The sequence below is a fragment of the Lagopus leucura genome, unplaced genomic scaffold, assembly GCF_019238085.1.
Source record: "Lagopus leucura isolate 7727_CA_CO unplaced genomic scaffold, USGS_WTPT01 Super-Scaffold_100001, whole genome shotgun sequence".
Classification (NCBI taxonomy): Eukaryota; Metazoa; Chordata; class Aves; order Galliformes; family Phasianidae; genus Lagopus; species Lagopus leucura.
In genome coordinates this window covers 41,259,478-41,280,398 of record NW_024962262.1, presented here as the reverse complement: position 1 = coordinate 41,280,398, position 20,921 = coordinate 41,259,478, and the positions used below count along the sequence as shown (strand labels likewise).

Below are 20,921 nucleotides of genomic sequence, written 5' to 3'. Positions count from 1 at the left end.
TTTGACTGATTACACTATTCTGTTGTCTCTTTTTCCAGCACAGTGCAGCTGAACAGTTTTTTAAATATGGGTGTTTCTTTACCCTTTAGGTGACCGTGGAGAACAAGGTCCCCCAGGAGAGCCCCCGAAGCCAAAGCCTAGCATGATGATGAAAGTTAAAGGTGAAAAAGGAGATGCTGGAGAAACTGGCACCAAGGGATTCTTTGGCATAAAAGGTCAGTGCTAATGGCAAAGCAAAGCGAGCACATTTAGGGTTAGTTGGTGTCTAGGTATTTTCTCATGTACTGTATAAAACATTCTCAGCTCAATGCACCCCCACACTGCAGCCCACCCAGCGAAGCCTCCATCAAACAAAGCTGAGCTTGCAGAGAGAAAACCCAAGGAAAACTGTCTGTTCATGCCTGCTCTGTTGTGCCAGCATGTTGTGGTGCTTGTGTTGCACAAAGGCTGTTAGCATGAAGTTCTTTTCCACACGGGCAACTGCATATCAGCCTTCTCTGGTCTAGTGCTTTAAGTCTTCTCTGTTTGTCTTTTTCCCCTACTGCAGGTAGCAAGGGAATGCCAGGCCTTCCTGGTAAGACAGGAATTCCTGGGTCCCCAGGGCACCCCAGCTATGTGCCTGGTGTGAAGGGGGACATTGGTGCAAAAGGGCTGACGGGTCTGAAAGGGTATCCTGGTCCAACTGGCTCTCCAGGCATCAGAGGCTTCCCTGGCAGCACAGGAGGCAGGGTGAGTCCATACCAAGACTGGCAAAATGGCATCCTTTTGCTGCAACTTCTCTAGGGAGTGGCATTCACCCCTTGAAATTATACTGAACAGCTGAAGTACAAAGATAAAAATGCAAGAAGAATGGAATAAATAGATCAAATCCTTTTGCTTGATCTCTCTAATGTTCACTAAGGAGAATCTCTTCTCATTGGGAGACATCAGATTTCAGGTGCCACCTTTCTGCCTATGAGGACCCAGACTGTTCTTTTGAGGTCCTTGGTTACTGTAGCTATTGGTAAAAATTATTTTCAGCGGTGTGTTTACTCTTTCTTTCCAAATTGATGGTGCCACTGCCTATAATTACTCACTGTCACTTCCCTAATAGCAAAAAGCCTAAGAATCTGAGTTGCTTGAGGGTGATTCACTTTGGCATCAAAATAAGTTACACTGAAGTCTTGCAAAAGGCCTGGCAGTAGACTCACATGCATAATTTATTTAATAGAGACAAGAAAATGTGTTCCTTTCTCAGTTAGAAACGTCCCTCAACTTTAGTAGAACTTTTTCCTGACCAAGAATAGGGAGACTGTCTGTCATATATGTGCAATATGATGTTTTCCATTTCAAACTGAGACTTAGCAAACACAGCTTGTCACTTGGTTTGTGCTGGTTCGGGTTAACTGATTTCAGCCAAATTCAAAGCACAATGGAAACAAGCAAAAAACCCCAAACAAACAAACAAAAAAACACACAGAGCAAAACAAAAGGTAAATTTAATGTCGTTTTTTCAATATTTAAACTCCGCTGCTTGCAAGGTTGAATAAATCCTCATTCTTATTAACAAATAATTGTTTTCAATCATACGACAGGGAGATAAGGGTGCCCCAGGAAGTTCGGGTCATTTTGGTACTCCTGGCTCCCATGGTGAAATTGGTGAGTTTGTTCTCTTATTTGAGCGTTCGTTCTGTTCATCAACAATCAAGTGACGTGAAATTCTGTAGGATCTGGGAGGGTCTTCAGTCTTAATGAGTCCTTCTACGGTCTTAGAGTATGGTGTTGCAAACACACGAGGCTGTGAAAAGCTTAATACTGTTAATTTCATGCAAGATTAAAAAAAAATCATGGCAGGGCATCAGTAGAGAGCCTACATTCTATGTTTTTCTTCCTTTAACTTATTTCTGTTTTTATCTAGACAGATAATAATTGCAGAATGTTGTCTTGGAAGTTGCAGTTCTTCAAAAGTACAGGAAATGCTGCTGATTTTGGTTAAAGCTTTGCCACTCACTTGTTGTTTTTACCTTGAAATAGGTGAGCCGGGTGATACTATAAACTTACCAGGAATGCCAGGCCTTAAAGGGGAAGTTGGTGTGCCAGGTCTTACAGGTACTAATGTCACAGCTACTCTGGATTTCTCATTTTTCACAGATTAAATTCCACAGAGAAAAGGTGGGAGAGCTTAGCACGTGTTTTTGATGGCTGTTCAGCCTGTGGTTTCACAGCAGCTCTTGAAGAGCTGCATCTTCACTTAATTGAAATTAATATGTGCTATGTTTATCTCTTCAAATAAAATGACTGTTATGGCACTAAACTTCAATCACCGGCAGCTCTAGTAAAGCATCATAATGTATATATATACATATTTTTTACCATTGGTGACAAAAGGAGCGATATCAGGGCAAAAAGGGGGGGATAGCAGAATTGGTTTTTGATTGAATTGGTTACATCTCTGCACATTCTGTATATTCGAACATCAGATTTGTAATTCAAATCATCTGGGGATAACTGTTAAAAAAACAAATTTAATGACAGATTGGCCAAGGTGCGGTAGAAGACCATTCATGCTCCCACACTTACGAAAGCACCCTGGCTTGAAGAATGTGTTTGTGCAGCTAGAACAGGACTCATCAAGTAGCCAGCTTCACGTTTAGCAAGTTAGTTTAGGATTATATAAAGATTACTGAGAGAATTTACTGCTTTTGTCATTTCTTTTTGCAGGCTTAAGAGGAGGCCCTGGACAAAAAGGCGAAGGAGGTGATCCTGGTTTACCTGGCATTGAAGGCCTCAAGGGCATACAGGGTGTACCTGGCTCCTTGGGACAGCAAGGTAAAATATTCTTCCCTTTTAACACTCCAAAGAATAAGACAGGATGAGAAAAGAAAGGAAAAAACACTATTCACTCAAGAGAAAGTCCTTACGTTTTTAAAATGTTAATTATTCTGTAAGTTGGTAAAGAGCAATAAAAAGAATGTGGAACTCCCAGGAGAACTTGTTAAGAGGAAATTTCAAAAGATTAACTCTGGTTCACAGCAATGTTTCCTTTCTTATAACAGTCATATGCCCCGTCAAACTGTTGCACTGTTGGAGTACTTAGCTACGGTAATTCTCAATGCAACAAGGAGGTGGGCATTTCAGCACTCTTTTCTGCCATAAATGCAATAAATATCCCACAGGACCCAGTTGGGAAGCCTTTGAGCCACTTTCCCTGGCTGAACATACAGGAATACACGGAAACCAAAGTCAGGTCTGGCTCAGGCTGGATCACAAACTTGTGGCTTAAGAGCGTGTCTCATTCCAGGATGACTATCAAGGTGCTCCTGCAGAGCAGTTGGTCCAGATTTCCTACGTAATTATAGGGTGTATGAATTCCATCCAAAACTGGAGCTGTGCTAGTAGGTACCTTACTGGGAAACAGCACTATTCTGCTCATTTTTCCAGTCAGAGAGCCAAAATAGAGGGGGCAAATGGGGCAACTAAGGTGCACATAAGTTACCCATGGTAACTGCTAATTGAAGTCAGGCAACCATTTTAGTAGAAGGAGTTTATTATATTCCTGAGGTTGTCATACCCTGAAATTTGCAATTAATTTGTTGTGTTACACCTTGCCTGTCTTCCCTTTTCTCTCTTTTGTCATCCAATTGGATGACGGGTGCAGTGTCATACAGTGACGCTAAGGACATAAGCTTTTATTTTGCTACCTGGGAGAATGAAGGTAGCCCAAGCCAGTGTTCTGTGCTATTGGCTTCTAAAGTCACTCATGATGATATACCATTATCACCTAGGTTTGCCAGGACTGGTCGGCCCTCCAGGGCAGCAAGGAAGCCCTGGAACGCCTGGATTCCAAGGAGAAAAAGGAACTCCTGGCTGGCCTGGCTTACCAGGACAAGCAGGTATTCATACAGCTTTGGCTACTCAGTCATTTCAGTGTGAGCAGTCGCTTTTGTTCTTTGGGGGCGAAGAAGAAAGAGGGATTTTTGCAGTTCACAGTGGCAGAGCTCCTCCTAGTAAAAGTGCATTCCACAAGAAGTCCAGATGCATTGATGGGAACCTGTGTGGTTGCTTTTTAGTTCCTCGGTTCTGAAGGTCTGTTATCTGTTGAGCTCCCTTGAAGTTGCACTGGGGAAGGTTCAGGTTGGATGTTAGGAAAAAATTATTTGCAGACAGAGTGGTGAGGCAGTGACACAGGGTGCCCAGGGAGGTGGTGCAGTCACCATCCCTGGAGGTTTTCCAGAAAATGGTGGGTGTATGTCTGTGGGCTGTGGTCAGTGGGCATGGTGGGGGTGGGCTGAAAGTTGGACTAGATGATGTTGAAGCTCTTTTCCAAACTTAATGATTCTATGATTGGAAACTCGCGCTCAACCAAGAAAGCAGTTTTCGAGAAATGTTTTCATTTATAATGAAGCTAAGAAAAAGAGTGGTGAGATAGTGTTAGAATATTAAAATGTGGCATTAGATAGCAAAAAACAAACTTGTCTTCCATCATCATCAAAACCCACGTACTGATCTGACACATGGTTTTATGATTTGGGTGGCTTACATCCAACTTGAGACTCAGACAGAACTTTGCTATCAGCATACAGGTAATGGCTTAAAATGAAGCTGTATCACAGGATCTCATTGTCTGCCACCTGACTCCTTCGTATATGAAGTGAGCAGATTTTTCTCTACAAGTACAGCAGGAAATTGCCCTGATTTTAGTGAGATTCATCTATCTGAATCTGCGTCAAATCAAAGCCAGTAAAGTTATGGAGGCTGCCCTTATAAGCAATGAAGAGAGAGGCAGACAGTTATTTTTGTGAAGGTTTAATTGTCCTTCAGAGCTCTGACAATTGATTAAAGATACCCACTTTAACATTGTGCTTAACTTTTTGATAGACACAAATAAATGGGATACATTTTACCTATAACCGCAGTGGCAGCTATTAGACATTTTGTTAACTGTTGTTTGTGGTTTTTTTAATGACCCAGAGTGAATTTCTCCTGAAGATGGCTTCATTATAATTACATTCAGGTTGCACAATTATCCCATAATTGTCTTGGTTTGAGGACTTTTGAAAACATCAAATGGTTATTAGAAAGTTGCAGTCGCAAGACTGGAACTAATGGCCTTCTACCAGACAGATTAGAGAGATTTTAAGTATCTCATTGTCAGCTTATTGGATATTAATTAGATTTGCTAATAAAAAAAAAAGAATAATATATTACACAGTAAGCTTATTATAATTAATTAATTCGCATATAATATGTGTGAGCTTAACACAGAATCATATTTATTTAAGCACTTCCTTTTTTTCATGAGGAATATGTATGATCTTGTAGAAACTATTAAGATAATGAGTGTAATTTTAAAACAGGCTTACCTGGCTCAAGAGGAATCAGTGGACTGCATGGTTTACCAGGCACTAAGGGCTTACCAGGATCACCAGGTCAGTAAGACTTTCATTCTGCATATTGACAGGCACTGCATTGGGTTAGCTGCAAGTTTTGTCTGTGAAATCTTTGCAACGGGACTTTCCTTTTTTGTCCTCTAAAGCTCAATGTGAATTTGCCTTATCATTATGGACTCTGGCAAACAACCACTTACAGAGTACATGCTGAATTACAATACACCTTCATAATTTCTTTCCTTGTGTAAAGTTAAATCCTCATTATTTTCCTTTTCCATTATGAGCCACTCCATTTAGTACATCCATACGCTCTCTACATATACGTGAGAATGCCGACTCGATTCTATGTGAGGAAACATTTCTTCTCACTTGTGAACAATTCCACAACAGGTCCAGATGGCTATGGCTCTGCAGGCTTCCCAGGTCCTGTGGGTGACAAAGGAGAAGCAGGAGAGCCGAGCAGAGTGGAGGGCAGCCAAGGCCCGCCGGGTCAGAAGGGAGACAGAGGTGTTCCAGGTCTGTATACTGCAGAATGGGATCCACTTATTATTTGTTCCATTAGCGGGTGTTACAGATGTCATGAAGCGCAATACAGCATAGACAGCTGCATAGGAGAGCTACAGAAGCAGTGCCCAATGTGGGAAAAGTCACTGTAGTTACTTCTTGGAAAGTTACACTGTAGCTTCTGCTTATCCAGACCTTACTCAGAAACAATGCACTGCCCAATGCGGGACATGGTACCCCCTTCTGGATGGCCTGCATCCTTCCCCACAGCAGCAGCCCCCCTGCACTCCCACCAGAGCTCAGCACACTGCAGATGCCAGAGGCTGCTCTCAGCCACCAGCTCCCACAATATTTTTAAAGAGGCTCCAGTTACACGAGCACTATGGCTGTCCTCTTTCTTTCTTTTCATTGCAAAACCTTCAATATTTACCTTTCTTCTGAAAGCCTCACAGTCCGTTAATGTGTGATTTTCCTCCTGATACCTCCTGGACTCTATTTGCATGCACCATGTTTCACTTACACCATCACCCTCGTGCCAGGTGAGCGTACAGCTTTCCAGCTCTGACCCACCTTGCTATAGCAGGCTGCAGTTACCTCAGTGCAGTGCACCACCAGTTCTTCTTCCATCAGGGAGTCTCCAGACCAGTGCTATGGATGAAACAATTAACTACCATATTATTTAATAAGTTTTCCAATTTTTTAACTCTAAAAGTACCAAGGACTGGCAGAGGCATAAAACTTTACTCCCTCTACTTGAACTGTTCAGTGGCTGTTCTTTTGTATTCTGCTTTGTCCTTACTAACAGGATGCGTATTCTTTAACACCACCATTCAGACATTTCATATCAAGCTCTGGAAGAAACAACTATTTGGCTTATTTTGTTTGTGCTTATCTGAATTAAATATTATTAGTTTGTTGTTTTGTTTTTTTTTTACATGACTAAACAAAGGGGGTTTTGTGGCTTCCTGGCAAGGAAGGATAATTTTGAACAAAAAGGTGAGGCAAATTTTTGGCCATTTAGCTCCTTCTAAGGCCATCTATTATCTTCTTTTGGGCCATTTAACGTCTTCCACCTATAGAGAATTGTAATCAAACTTTTGGTTTCATTCGACCCTCCGGAAAAACAAAGTGTCTGTGATCCCTATTCAATAGGACACAGAGGAACAAAGCTGCTTTCTTGTCTGCTGCAATATACTCAGGGTATCTCAAGTACTCCCTATTCTGAAGTAATATTTAACCTGGCAGACACAATATTATTAGCATTCCACATAGCAAGATGTCATTAACTATCCAGAGAGCTTTGAAACACAGCTAATATTGAGGTTTTCTTTTTAAAACACCTCCACAGCATCATCTGAGGGGGAAAGAAAAGCAAAGATCAGTGGGAACTACAGGTGTTTCCACTTCAAAAATACAATCCTTTGCAGTTGGTGAAAAGTCAGTCTTTGTAACTGAAAGTGTCCATTTTCTTTGCAGTACTGATTATTTCCTCTCTTCTTTGCAGGAATCCAAGGACCCTTTGGCATTCCTGGGCAGGATGGACTTCCAGGGCCTCCTGGGATTTCCAATATATCAGGATATCCTGGTGATATAGGTTCACCAGGTCTAGATGGAGTGCCAGGTAATTCATGCGTTGTATCCATCAGGTAACAATAGGAGATTAAATACAAAATTAGCAACAGCAGTTTGTTTCAGTCTTTATTCAGTAAAGTATCTCTGTTAAATGCAACACTGAAGTGCATGACAGAATGCTGGGATGCTCTCAGACAAAACCAGGAAGCAGAACTCTATGCCAAAGGCCATTCCTGGATACCCTGATGGAGGGACTTGTTGTTTCATGCAAACAGCAGATTTAATCAATCATCTAAAATTCTCTTAACAGCTTTTAGAAGCATTGTGTTAATTTACTGCTTTAAAATCTTAGCCCTGTGGTGGAGTTGCAGATTTGCAGAACATTTTCTTAATCATTCCCAATTTTTTCCTATGTGAAATTACATAAGAAAGCATTATCTTTTCTCATCTCTAGAATTCCATGCTGTGAGCTTGCCTTTTTCACACATGAAAGAGTCAATCTGTGACTGTATATTTAGAAGCTGATAGCCCTTTTGCTTGTTGCACAGTCATTTCAAACTTCAGTGCCACTTGTAGCAGAAGTTGCAGGTGTATGTATACATCTCCATGTAGTATGTGGAAATTGAAATGTGAACTCAGCAAAAACTTAGAGCAGGCAGACTGTCTGTGAAACCAACAAAATACCTGGGTTTCCAAGTGTGAAGAATATGTTAGTTGGCCTGACTGCATACTGATTCCCACTCCCCAAGCAGTCATTTCATTAAAAAATCAGTAAAAGTAGTGAAGAGAGTGGGCTAGGAACAGGAAGATCACCTGCCAGCTGATGTGGAATAGCATGGCCCTTTTACTTTGCTGTAAGCATCTTGCATTCATATCCGCACATAATCCAGCTTCAACAGGCAGCATCAGAGAAGCCCCACTGAAAACCATTATTAAATCCTTTTTTCCCTGGAAACAAAGTCCATTTCTTCTCTTCTCAGGCAGCAGAGGTAGCAAACAGAAACCTGCCAAGTTTAGCTTCAGGCAATAGGTACTTCTGGAAAAAGCAGCTGTTGCCATAACTGCCAAGAGAGAGTGAAGCAGTTATTTGTATCCAGGTGTTCAGCTGAAGCACCGAAGTACATGGAACACTGAGTCCTTAGCATATTTACCACCTGGCACCAATTATGTATTCATGGATGTCTGATTTCTCTCTAGTTACTTGGGAAATTTAGGACAAAGCAGGGAGGCACCCAGTGAGGTGGGGCGTTTGCTGGGGCAGAGATAGCCCATCAAAGGCTGTGACAACACCATATTCTGCAGGAACTCTATGCTCTAATTACTCTGCCACTGCCAGGCTGAGAGCAGGATGCAGATTAAGACTGATAGACAACTGAGCATGAACTCCCTGCTTAAATTAAGGAAATAAAGCCTGATGTGATACAATTAGCACCTCTACCTTCATCTATGCCCAGGTATTTAGGCAGTCTAAACAGATTACAGCTTGAATGTGCTCTAAACAGGCTATCCAGGACTACATGGGCAGCCTGGAATACCAGCTCCACCGGGAAGCAAGGGAGAAAGTGGACGAGCAGGTGTGAGTGGACAAGCTGGTCCCAAAGGGACAAGAGGTGATCCTGGACTACAAGGGAGACCTGGGATTCCCGGTTATCCCGGACCAAAAGGTAAGGACAGGAGATGCTGATCATCTATAGAGGGGAACCCTCTATGCTACAACAGTTTGAGTGTCATGACTTCAGAACTCATGTGATCTGTGTTAAAATACAGTAATGTCACATGTCTTTTTGCATCAAAGGTCGTAAGGGTGAACAAGGTGTCATTGGCTTTATTGGCACAGTAGGATTTCCAGGTGATCTGGGACCCATCGGACCCAAGGGGGATAGAGGACTTACTGGTGAGTAATTACAGTCAGACGTGTGACTAATTTCTAAACTTTCTGCAGCCACACAGTGCTGATGTAGGTGGCCCTGCCTTTATACCAGGTAATGACTCCAAAATGAGAGCCACTTTCAAGGGGAGAAAAGAAGATTTCTTTGTATAAACTAATTCTGCAGAGTATACATACTGGTTGTTTAGAAATTCATACATCGTTTATCTGTGTTTCCAGAAGTCCATAAAAAGATGATGCTCCACCTCAGAAAGCTGTTGGCTTTTGGGGGGGAAACTTCCCAGCTTCATATGTTGTAACTGAGGGAAGCACCATTCGTTTCCTTCAGCTTATCTTTATGCTGCCCAATAAAAAACAATTCCCATCCTCATATATGTTCTCCTAATATAAAAACCATAAATCTTATAATGGAGGAAGTGTATTGCAGACACTTCAGAACAGTCCCTCTCTTGCATATGCAGCCCAGTAACACCAACACGTCTGTGAATGAAAGCATATGAAGGCAAGTAAGCTTTTTTTTTTTTTTTTTTTTTTTTTTAAATCAAACTGCTTTGTCTTGTTTCTTATCACAGGCTTCCAGGGCCCTCCAGGCTCTCCTGGGTTGCCGCCTCTTCCTCCAAGGCTGGTTGCTGAGCAAGGTTCACCAGGTCCCCGTGGAAGTACAGGACCTCAGGGAAGTCCAGGTGATACAGGACCTCAAGGTCCACCAGGAGAACCAGGTAGGAACTGTACACTTCTTTCCTCAACTCAGTTGCTGTGAATAGTGAGACCACCAGTGCACTGCTTTGGTTCTCTTCAACTCAAAACCATATGATTCAGAAAGGAGAGTCAAACTTGGGCTTTTTGAAGCTAGAGCCCTGGCTTTCCTCTGCTTCCTAACACTCAGAACTTAACAGGAGAGAACTGTTGACAACATTTGCACAGCCAAAGCAACATCAAATATGGATACAGTCAATTAAATCAAGACCAAAAGTCACTGAAAAACTCATCCTTGTGGGCATGCTTTTGATGCAGGAAATGTGACACATAGAGCAGATACAGCGCACCTCTTGCTACTGGTCTCATTAGAAACATGTGGTGGTAACAAGAGTGAAAGATTAAGGTGGTGGGTGTCATGTAGTCTTGATCCTAGCAATCTCTTCCAATGAATTCACTGCTCTTTGAGCAGTAAGATCTTGCTCTCAGTGTAAACTGGTAAAACTGGCAGACAGGACTGAACACATGCAAGCACAGTACATGTTAACAGAGTAAGTCACTGTGCTCATCAATGTTGGTGCAAGGTTTCAGAGGCTTACCTGGAGAACCAGGACTCCAGGGCAGAGGTGGCATTCCAGCTCCTCCTGGATCCAGAGGTGAACAAGGAGCAATGGGGTTTCAAGGTCCAGTGGGATTTGAAGGTAAGAGATTCACACAGCATTTCTTCCCTCTTTCCCATTTCACTGCTTTAAATTGTTCTGTAATTATTATATCACTGGATGGGAGGAGGGAGGCTGGAGAAAGCTCATGTCTTCGCACATTCTTCACAGGGCACCACTAACTTGTAAAAAAGGACACACTGTTTTCTGAATAAGTTTTGATAGGTGTAGATGGCAGTCAACTCACGAGAGTAAGTTTTTGATCTGAGTGTATATATTGGTTTATTTCAGCACAGTGTTTTGCTAGCACTTAAACAATGTTTGAGTAGGTGATATTTGGATAGATTATGTTTAAGGGATTGTATTTGTGAAAAAATACTTGTGTCTTTATCCAATCAAAGAGCAGCAAGATTGCCACCTTAATAAGCCAAGTACAAAGAGCATAATTGTAGCCATATGAAGCAAATGCAAGCAACAGAAAAGCTTTTGGTTAATCTTAAACTAAGAAAATGTTGTGAGGAAACAGATCCTCATCTGTGTTGCACAAATCCTGCTGAAATCCATCAGAACTTTATCTGTGGCTTTCCCTGGCTCTGATAGTGAAATACACCATGTTAGGAACCAATGAGCCTGTTACAGCACCAATCTGCTTCAAAATCAGCTTTTCTAATCCTAGAGCTACAGCTTTTTAAACAATAACTTGCCATAAGAAGAGTTATCTTGCAATTAATCTTTGCTCATGGGCAGTTTAGCTGGAATATCAGTGAGCATTTGTGAGAACACAAACTGAATTGTATTATTCTTCTCTCTTTCATCTAAGGCCAGCCAGGTCGCCCCGGTAGCCCCGGGCTGCCAGGCATGCCAGGTCGCAGCGTTAGCATCGGCTACCTGCTGGTGAAGCACAGCCAGTCTGACCAAGAGCCAATGTGCCCAATTGGCATGAACAAACTCTGGAGTGGCTACAGCCTCCTGTACTTCGAGGGACAAGAGAAAGCACACAACCAGGACCTAGGTACGTGCAGATGTTACTAGCAGCAGCCTCAACTCCGTGCCACTGACTGAAAAGAAGAAAAAGAAATGGAACTTAGAGAAAGTTTGGATTTCAGTATGCAAGCTTAGGAAGCACCAAAAAGAGAAGATAAAAACTGTATGTCTCCATAGAGTGTCCCTGAGAGCTTGCCATTGTAAAGCCAGTGACACATTATGGACTGCAAGGTTTTACTGACACTCACTTAGGAAAGGGCAGGAAAGTGAACACTTGCATTCTGCAAGAATGATTGCCATAATTTCTTTTTTTTCTTTTTTTTTAACAGGGCTGGCTGGCTCCTGCTTGGCTCGTTTCAGTACAATGCCATTCCTCTACTGTAACCCTGGGGATATTTGTTATTATGCAAATCGAAATGACAAATCCTACTGGCTCTCAACTACAGCACCTCTTCCAATGATGCCTGTGGCAGAAGAAGAAATTAGGCCATATATCAGCCGCTGCTCTGTGTGTGAGGCCCCAGCTGTGGCAATTGCTGTCCATAGCCAAGAAGCTTCTATTCCTCGCTGCCCCGAAGGCTGGCGCAGTTTGTGGATTGGATATTCCTTCCTTATGGTATTTGTTCTCCAGTGTCGCATTCTATATGGCACTAGATTTTAAGCATGAGTCTTAGATGCTAGGAAGGCTGCTCTGTCTTAGATTCAGTAACATCAAAACGATGCTTCATCCTGAGGAGCTGGGGAACAACGAAAGTCATTCCTAGGAAGCAAAAATGAGAAGCAAAATTCCTGTGAATTGCAGAGAAAATGGCTAGAATAGTAATTTGGAGTCCTTTGTCAGAATAGTGTCTGGAGTGCAAAAAGTGTTTGAGAGTAGAACACTGGGACAGCTGTGGCTTAGAAGGTACAGCCATGCTGAGGTGCAACCAAAGCCTACAAAGCATTTTCACAGCTAGAAAAAGAGTCAGGGTCGTACCTCACTATTAAGAAGCTGGTCTGGAGGAAAAACAAGATAAATCCCCTTCTTTTGGATACTGAAAATCGTTGCTATTTAGAGTTAGATGCAAAAATGTTACACTTAGTCTGGAAAGAGAGAGAGTCTCCTGTTGCTTTAAAAGTTAATCATCAATGTATTCCCCCTAAGCAACTGAGGCCCCTTGTTGTGCTCAGCGCAGAGCGGAGGAGCTGAGGGGAGGCCTGATGGCGGCTGCAGCTCCTCCCAGGGAGCGGAGGGGCAGCGCTGAGCTCTGCTCTGTGTGACAGCGACAGGGCCCGAGGGAACGGCATGGAGCTGTCAGGGGAGGGCAGCTGGGGGTCAGGGAAAGGGGCTGCACCACAGCGCCGTGGGCATGGAGCGGGATGCACAGGGCTGTGGGCACGGACCCCAGTGCCAGAGTGCAAGGAGCCATGTTGTTAAGGCGGGAAAGATAGAATAAGATTCATTTGGCAGAAATCATCACAGAATATTTCTAGTTAATCTTTTCCACAAATTATTTGCTTTTCAAAAGTTTCAGCTTTTCTTTTTTATGAAAAAAAAGGGAAGAAAAGGAAATTTGATATTTTTCACAAAGATTTGAGAAAAGGCGGATCAGGATTTTTACAAGCCTTATATTTGACCTTTCTCTTGCTTCTTTGAAAAGCCCTTGATAGCAATCTCATAGTTCCTTCCCAGGAATGCCAAGGATTAATTGTTTGTAAAGGTAAACATTCAGCATTGTTAAGGGCAAAGCTGTCACCTTAGCAAGAAGCTTTTGCCAGGACAAAGTCTGCCAGCACCACAGAACATACAGTGAGAAGTGTTTTAGAAGAGTCAGATCTTCAGTTTCCCATCTAATACTCCAAGCAACTGAAGTATTTGTCATACACATTTTTTTGCTTCTCATGCAGCTGTTGAAAGAGAAGGGAAACAGGCTTCTGGTTATTTCAGGCTACATATTGTTTTACTGCCTTGGTTGAAATTTGTCACCTCCTTCCCTTGGCGCAATCATGAAGGAGTCACCATGGACTCCTGCCCAAGCAGCCTTGGAGATTGGTAAGATTTCACGTGGAAAGGGCACACAGCTGTAGTGCTTCCTGGAAAGGTGTAACCCTTGCAGAGGGACAGGAAGCTCTGGCCAGAGAAAAGGAAGCTGTTAGAGACACAGAGTTGGTGTACGCTGAGCATAGGAATATCACGGTCCTTGTTCTGAGGTTGCCAAGCAGGACTGCTCCCAACCCAGTACTTGGAGAACACATGCAATTTTTTTCTGGCTGCTTTGTAGATCCAGCTGCAGAGGCCTTAAAGCTGTGAATCATAGAATTGCTCAGGTTAGAAAAGACCTTAAAGATCATGGAGTCCAACCACAAGCTAACCATCCTACCCTAACTCTAACAAGCCTCCGCTAAATCATGTCCCTGAGCACCACATCCAAATGGTTTTTAAACACATCCAGGGATGGTGACTCCACCACCTCCCTGGGGAGCCAATTCCAGTGCTTAACAACCCTTTCTGCAAAGAAGTTTTTGCTGATATCCATCGTAACCTTACCTTGGCACAACTTGAGGCCATTTCCAATCGTCCTGTCACTGTCACCAGTGAGAAGAGACCAACCCCGCTCTCGCTGTAAGCACCTTTCAGGTATTGGAAGAGAGCAATAAGGTCTCCCCTCAGCTCCTTTTCCCCAGACTGAACAGCCCCAGTTCCTTCAGTCTCTCCTCATAGGCCATATTCTCCAAGCCCTTCACCAGCCTTGTTGCCCTTCTTTGAATCTGCTCCAGCACCTCAGTGTCCTTTCTGTATTGAGGTGCCCAAAACTGAACACAGTACTTGAGGTGAGGCCTCACCAGTGCCGAGTTCAGTCCTTCTACTTACCAACTTTGTTTATTTAGAGGGATGCTAGAACAGTTTCACTCTGAAGCTTTACAGCTTAGTACATCATCTTGCAATTTGTAACACAGCCCACGTGTTGTGTTTAAAAGAATAAATAAATCTAAAACCTCAGCAACATGCAGCCCTGCCCACAGCTCAGACTCCTTCGCTCCACTCCAAGGTGGCCACTTGTCTTTCTTGTGGATATGAACACAGTGGGCCTCTGAGTGTAAACCAAGGCAGTAATGTTACAAAAGTTAGGCGCTTTTATAATACAGTGCTTATTAAAACATAAGCAGGCAAACATACATACCCAGCAGATTTCTTCCTACATTTACAGAACTATTTAGCAAGTGTATTTTCCATCTGCTTTCGTTTATATTGCAAATTCCTTCCGTTTTTAAGAGAAAATTAAACTCTGTCACTTCTGTAGCTGTAAGCCCTCAGGCAGACCAGGAGCGCCTGTTTGGTCAGAGATTCCTTTGACAGAACACAAGTAACATTAGCTTGTTACTACTGTCTGTGTCAAAGGTAGCAGCTGAGTGGTTTCAGATGCATAAGCTTGGTGCAATTTGCAGTTAATGAAATTCTGATAGAGGGAACCTAGTTATTTGTACAGAAGCCAAATCTTTGTTTCCATAGACTTCTTATAGGCTATGTGGAATAAATAAGACTTTATAATGAGGAAAATTCAGGTTAGATATATGGAAAAACATCCTTCTCAGTGATAAAAAATCAGAAGAACAGGGTTGCCCATAGAGGTGGTGAAAAATCCATTCTCAGATATCTCAACAACTTGTCTGTGCCTTGGAACAACCCAGTGCAACTTTGAAGCTGCTCAAAGCAGCTTTGAGCAGAGGACTGGCTGAAGTGACGCTGAAAGGGCCCTTCATGATTCCTCATTTATAAGATTTGCAACAGGGAGAATCCTAACTCCAGAAAAGATGTTTGTCAGAAATGGCATCAACGCTTGAGATAGTTCCTTAGTATAAAGCATAGTCAAACCCTTAAGTCTTACACAGCTGCAGGATCAGTCGCTCTGGGTTTAAGAATTAGGAGCACTTCTAGTGCTTCTCCTGTCTTCTCACGCATAATGGGTTGATGGCACTGTCTGAGGTCGTGCTCTGAACGTTGCCCTCCTTGTCTCCTTTAGCACACTGCAGCCGGCGATGAAGGTGGAGGACAGTCGCTGGTCTCTCCTGGGAGCTGCCTGGAAGATTTCAGGGCTACTCCTTTCATCGAGTGCAATGGGGCACGTGGAACCTGTCATTACTTTGCCAATAAGTACAGCTTCTGGCTCACTACGATTGACCAGCCCTTCCAAAGCAAGCCCTCGGCAGATACACTCAAGGCAGGACTCATCCGAAGCCATATCAGCAGATGTCAAGTCTGTATGAAAAATTTATAGAAGCCTTTCATAGTGTAAGGAACCTGCTTACCATCTAGTACTTGTACAGTGAAACCTTCTAGGATGTTTAGACATTTGAATAAATCATGTTGGTGCTTTTTTAACTTATTACCTCAAAAGCGGAACGGAAAGATGATTTTTAAAAGTGTATAAAAGCAAAACAAGCGTAACACAAATTAACACACAGACCTAGTGCTGTGTTCTTCTGCTATACAGTACATATATATGTTTTTGCTAGTCTAACAGATGTTGCAAATACTCACGCCTTTGAAGCACAAAAAACTTCAGAAATAAAAGCTTACCGTGGTCAGATACCCACTGCATTTACTTTAATATATACATCTCTTCTATTATGGTATTTGTCACGACGCTAAACACTAACAGCTGCAATTCAAACCATTAACACATCGTGATCACGCTGAGTGTTAAAGCCTTGCAAAATTTTGACACTGTACAGTGGAAGGTGCTTACATCCACCATTAAAATCCATGACTGTTTTATGATCAGGCATCTCAAACACACTCAGAGCAATCAGCTTTTCATTGTATTTGTGGGGTTTTTTTAAGGCTCACAATTTCCTAGCACTTTGTCACTAAAAATAGAGAAGCCCACAATTGAGTGACCACAAAATGCTATCTTTTCCTATGTTGGTTAGGAGACTATATGGTAATCATCAGCATATTGTTTTACAAGTCTGGCCATTTTTTTCTGGATGTGCTCCAGACACTGCTCTCAGACACAGGATTTGAATGTTGGGTGCTCCCCAATGGAGCCAGGAGTTGGACTCAGTGATCACAGAATCACAGAATGGCCAGGGTTGGAAGGGACCTCAAGGATCATGAAGCTCCAACCTCTCCATTTAACCAGGCTGCCCCGGACCCCATTCAATCTGGCCTGGAGCACCTCCAGGGACGGGGCATCCACAACCTCTCTGGGCAGCCTGTTCCAGCACCTCACCACTCTCTGTAAAGAACTTCCCCCTGACATCCAACCTAAATCTCCTCTCCCTCAACTTAAAACCATTTCCCCTCGTCCTGCTGTTATCACCCTTTCAAAGAGTTGATTCCCCTCCTGTTTGTAGGCTCCCTTTAGGCACTGAAGGGCTGCAATGAGGTCACCCTGCAGCCTTCTTTTCTCCAGGCTGAACAAGCCCAGCTCCCTCAGTCTGTCCTCATAGGGGAGGTGCTCCAGCCCCCTGATCATCTTTGTTGCCCTCCTCTGGACCCTCTCAGCAGCTCTCTGTCTTTTTTGTACTGGGGGTTCCAGACCTGGACACAGTACTCCAGATGGGGCCTCACAAGAGCAGAGTAGAGAAGGACAATCACCTCCCTGTATCTGCTGGCCAGTTACCATGGCCAGTTGGGTTATCATGGTTATCATGGTTATCAGTTATCATGGGCCAGTTACCATGGCCCAGGATACCATTTGCTTTCCGAGCTGCAAGAGCACACTGCTGGCTCATGCCAAATTTTTCATCAACCAGGACTCCCAGGTTGTCTGCAGGGCTGCTCTGAAGGGCTGCTCCTTCCAGTCTGTATAAACGCCTGGGATTCCTCTGGCCCAAGTTCAGAACCTTGCACTTTGCTATGCTGATCCTCATTAGGTTCACCCAGGCCCACCCTTCAAGTCTGTTGAGGTCCCTTTGAATGGCATCCCTTCCTTCCACCATGTCAAACGCACCACCATGTCAACGTGATCCTTGTGGTTCCCTTCCAACTCAGGATATTCCATGGTGCTGGGATTACAAAGGTCCTCCATGTTGTGGGCATTCACCTGTGTGATGCTACTCACAGCAGCACCAAGTGGTTTTGAATTGCAGCTCTTCCCCTCTGAAAGCAGCCACAGGTAGTGACCGTGTGCTGCTGCAGCAGCAGTTGCACGTAGGAGAGGCTTTCCAGGTCAGCTTATTGCTTGATGCCACATCACCTCCAAAGCTGGAGCCCATGCTTATGAAAACAAAGGGGAAGGAAGCAGGGCATTTATTTGGCACCATCTCTTCCCATGAAGAACTGTGCCATTGCATGCCAGGCTTGGGAAATCCCCAAATAGCCAGCTCTTCCCTTCTAGAGAAGAAAGCAATTTAATCCAGTTGTCTGTCGTTGCTGCAGGAGAGGGGGGGGAAGAATCAGTTGCAAATTACTCTCTTCCTCCTGGCAAAGTCTGGTTATATATTCCCAAACACCAAAAACTGAAATCAAAGAGAAAAATAATTGCTGATATCAAAGTCACTGGTTCACTCCTGCTTCGGGTGCTTATTGGCTTTTGTAATTACATTCCATCCTCACTGTGTCATAAATAAATGGTTTTTTTATACACCTCTATTTGTTGATTATTTCAATTTTTTAGCAGGTTTTGTTGTTGTTGTTTTCCTAAAATAAAATGCATATGGATGGCTCTTTTGAATTGCTTTGTATCTAAGGCAATAACAAAACAGAGGCACTGCTATGAAGAGCCCCCCTGAAATTCAAACTCTTCAACCAGGAGTACACTTTGAGGCACTTAAATCCTTCTGAGAGGAAACCTGCAGTTCAGGAGCTGCTCTTCTAGGCTGACGTGGTATTTCACCTGTTGTCACAAAGGGGAATTTTAAGTCAATAAATGGTGATGCAGCAAATTAAAGCTAGATATTATTCATGTTCACCAATGTCCAGGACACCAACACTGACCAACTTTGACAAGTGTTACCTCTCCAAAAATGTAAAGTGCAAGGGAAGGTGAAGTTCTCAGCCAGCAGGGTTTCTGGCCTACATTAGTTGTGCATGTAATTACATAGATCCACAAACAGAGAATTTCCCTGTGCTTGAAATCAGCTCACTGATCGTACTGGAGCGATGAAGGGCAGGCTCCAAACAAACCAAATCTGCCACTGTTTCTTTCAGCTAAACCAGTCCCTAGAATTGCAAACGCTGCCATCCGCATCAGCCAAATCTGTTCCACATTTGCCCGTCCTTTCAGATTGCACACAGCAGTGACAGACACCTGAGAGTCATCAATTTGCCTCTTCCAGATCTTGCCAGACAGACATACTTGTGGGAAAACCGGACATTACATCACTGAGGATTTTTACAGTTTGCAATGCCTGCAGTGCAGCAGCTGAAAGGTTTTACGAGAATTCGATTTGAGGTTATACAAACCAGTGAAAGCTATTGTGTCAGCAGCAACAGCTAAGCACTCAAGACTTCAATGACTGATGCATTGCCTAATCTTCTTTTGCAGCTAGTTCATTTTGAGGAATTCAGCAGACGGGTCCTTCTCCAAAAGTTGCGTTTCTCTCTCTCTGACTCGCAAGCCGTTTGCTCAGCATTGTACAGCAGAACGGTATGAGTCAAAACGTGGGCATGGGTCAAGAAACGAGGAGGGGGAAAAAAAACAGGCCATGCATGTGCAAAGTTTCATATTTTGTTTGTGTATGTCATGTGCTTCAGATCCACACACTTACCGTTTAGAAACGTAGGGTTCTAAACATAGCGCTTTTGTTTCCTAAGCTTCTGCTGTTTGAAAATACCTTGAAGTGGAGCACACTGCTGAGTGTGGAGAAAGGTCAGCAAAGATACAACCCCTTCCTCTGGCAGCAGAGCACTGCTGCGCCAGCACAGCCAGAGTAAAATCGATGCAATTCAACCAGGTGACACCAATGTTTTTCTCACTGTATCAACCAATTCTGCCAAGTACACAGTGCATGATTGGGCTTGTCCAAGGCAGCTGGAAATAGAACAGCGGCAAGGCACAGCAGTAGGCATGCCCCTGTAACAGGCGGTATCCAATTGCTGCCAGCAGGCAGGGTGCACGCTCACCCCTTTATGGGTTTGGCTGCACCTTATCTGGGCAACAGACTGCAGCCCTACCCCTGCCTCGCTCCAGCGCGAGGATGCTCACTCGCACTGCTTTCAGCCTGAATATTGTTGGGCTTTCCACTGTGACATGGAGAAGGCCATGGCCAAGCCAAAACAGGCAGACACAGCCCAGCCTTGGCTGCAGACCCATCACTGCCTGTCCCATCCAGACCTACCCCTCAGGTGGCAGCCTGGCTCAGCTGGTACAGGCAGGCCCATCGCTCATGATCACCTGGTGTCACCAAAAACAGTATCTGCTTTGCTGTCTGCATGCTCCATATAATCTAGACAAACATAACATGGAAAAGAGGGAACAATAAGTACTTGGAAAAGGAGTTTCCTTATCTGCAACAGGGCAGGCAGAGCTTCACACAACACTGGCAACTCTCATGCAGAGGCATACCCATGCACAGCCATGAGAGGCCTGAGTCAAGACCACGCACTGGAATTGTTAATGAGAAAAGCAGCTTTGGGAGGGCAAGGTAATAACACTTGGCAGGACACAGAAGAGCTGGCATTAAGAAGGGACACAGCCAAGACGTGCCCAAAGGGCACAGCCACGTACTGCCTCAGCACTCAGGGGATTGGAATTCTGACTGACTGGAGAGCTCAGCCTCTACTTGCCTGGTGTCAAAAATCTCCCTGTGCAGCTTCCACCCATCAACACAAGCCATGGCGCCCACTGCAGCCTCCATGCTGGTGGCATCCCAGCTCACTGCAACTGCAAAATGCCAAATCATGTCAGGACAGCAGCTCTCCTGCACCATTTTCACCTTCCTGAAGCAGTTGCTTTTTTCTACATGATGTGTTAGCTGGGGAGGTTATTAAGACGAGAAAAAGTAGGACATGTGTGCATCAACACTGTGCTGTCAATGCAGCTCAGCTGTAGCAGAGCTTAAGTTACTAATTAAAAAAAAAAAAAAAAACCTACATCAAGTCCCATAAACCAAGTTTTGCTTGAATGTGACTTCAGAAAGCAGCAAAGAAATGGGGCCAGCATGCAGTCTGAACAATCCAGATTCCCTCCTGAGCTCTTACCAATAGCCTCCATGTACCGCTGGGTCTCCTAGGTCCTGCCATGCACTCCCTTGTCCCCCATTGTTGGCAAAGCAAAACCATAAACAGTATATTCCACTAGTGTAGTCCTGTGGGCAAAGAAT

The 20,921-nt window shown here is 43.7% G+C and overlaps 1 protein-coding gene across 1 annotated transcript in view; it reads left to right on the top strand.

Annotated features, from left to right (window-relative positions):
• Nucleotides 1-16,255, top strand: part of COL4A2 (collagen type IV alpha 2 chain) — a 138,011-nt gene extending 121,756 nt beyond the window's left edge. The window contains exons 32-47 of the mRNA XM_042868499.1: nucleotides 90-215; nucleotides 548-729; nucleotides 1,575-1,638; nucleotides 2,014-2,088; nucleotides 2,701-2,808; nucleotides 3,765-3,872; nucleotides 5,337-5,408; nucleotides 5,760-5,885; nucleotides 7,378-7,494; nucleotides 8,948-9,109; nucleotides 9,241-9,339; nucleotides 9,906-10,052; nucleotides 10,614-10,730; nucleotides 11,509-11,700; nucleotides 12,002-12,288; nucleotides 15,674-16,255. Of these exons, the coding sequence (XP_042724433.1) occupies nucleotides 90-215; nucleotides 548-729; nucleotides 1,575-1,638; nucleotides 2,014-2,088; nucleotides 2,701-2,808; nucleotides 3,765-3,872; nucleotides 5,337-5,408; nucleotides 5,760-5,885; nucleotides 7,378-7,494; nucleotides 8,948-9,109; nucleotides 9,241-9,339; nucleotides 9,906-10,052; nucleotides 10,614-10,730; nucleotides 11,509-11,700; nucleotides 12,002-12,288; nucleotides 15,674-15,928 (2,237 nt within the window). The 3' untranslated portion in view covers nucleotides 15,929-16,255. The remainder of the gene's footprint in view (nucleotides 1-89; nucleotides 216-547; nucleotides 730-1,574; nucleotides 1,639-2,013; nucleotides 2,089-2,700; nucleotides 2,809-3,764; nucleotides 3,873-5,336; nucleotides 5,409-5,759; nucleotides 5,886-7,377; nucleotides 7,495-8,947; nucleotides 9,110-9,240; nucleotides 9,340-9,905; nucleotides 10,053-10,613; nucleotides 10,731-11,508; nucleotides 11,701-12,001; nucleotides 12,289-15,673) is intronic.
• Nucleotides 16,256-20,921: the final 4,666 nt, after the last annotated feature.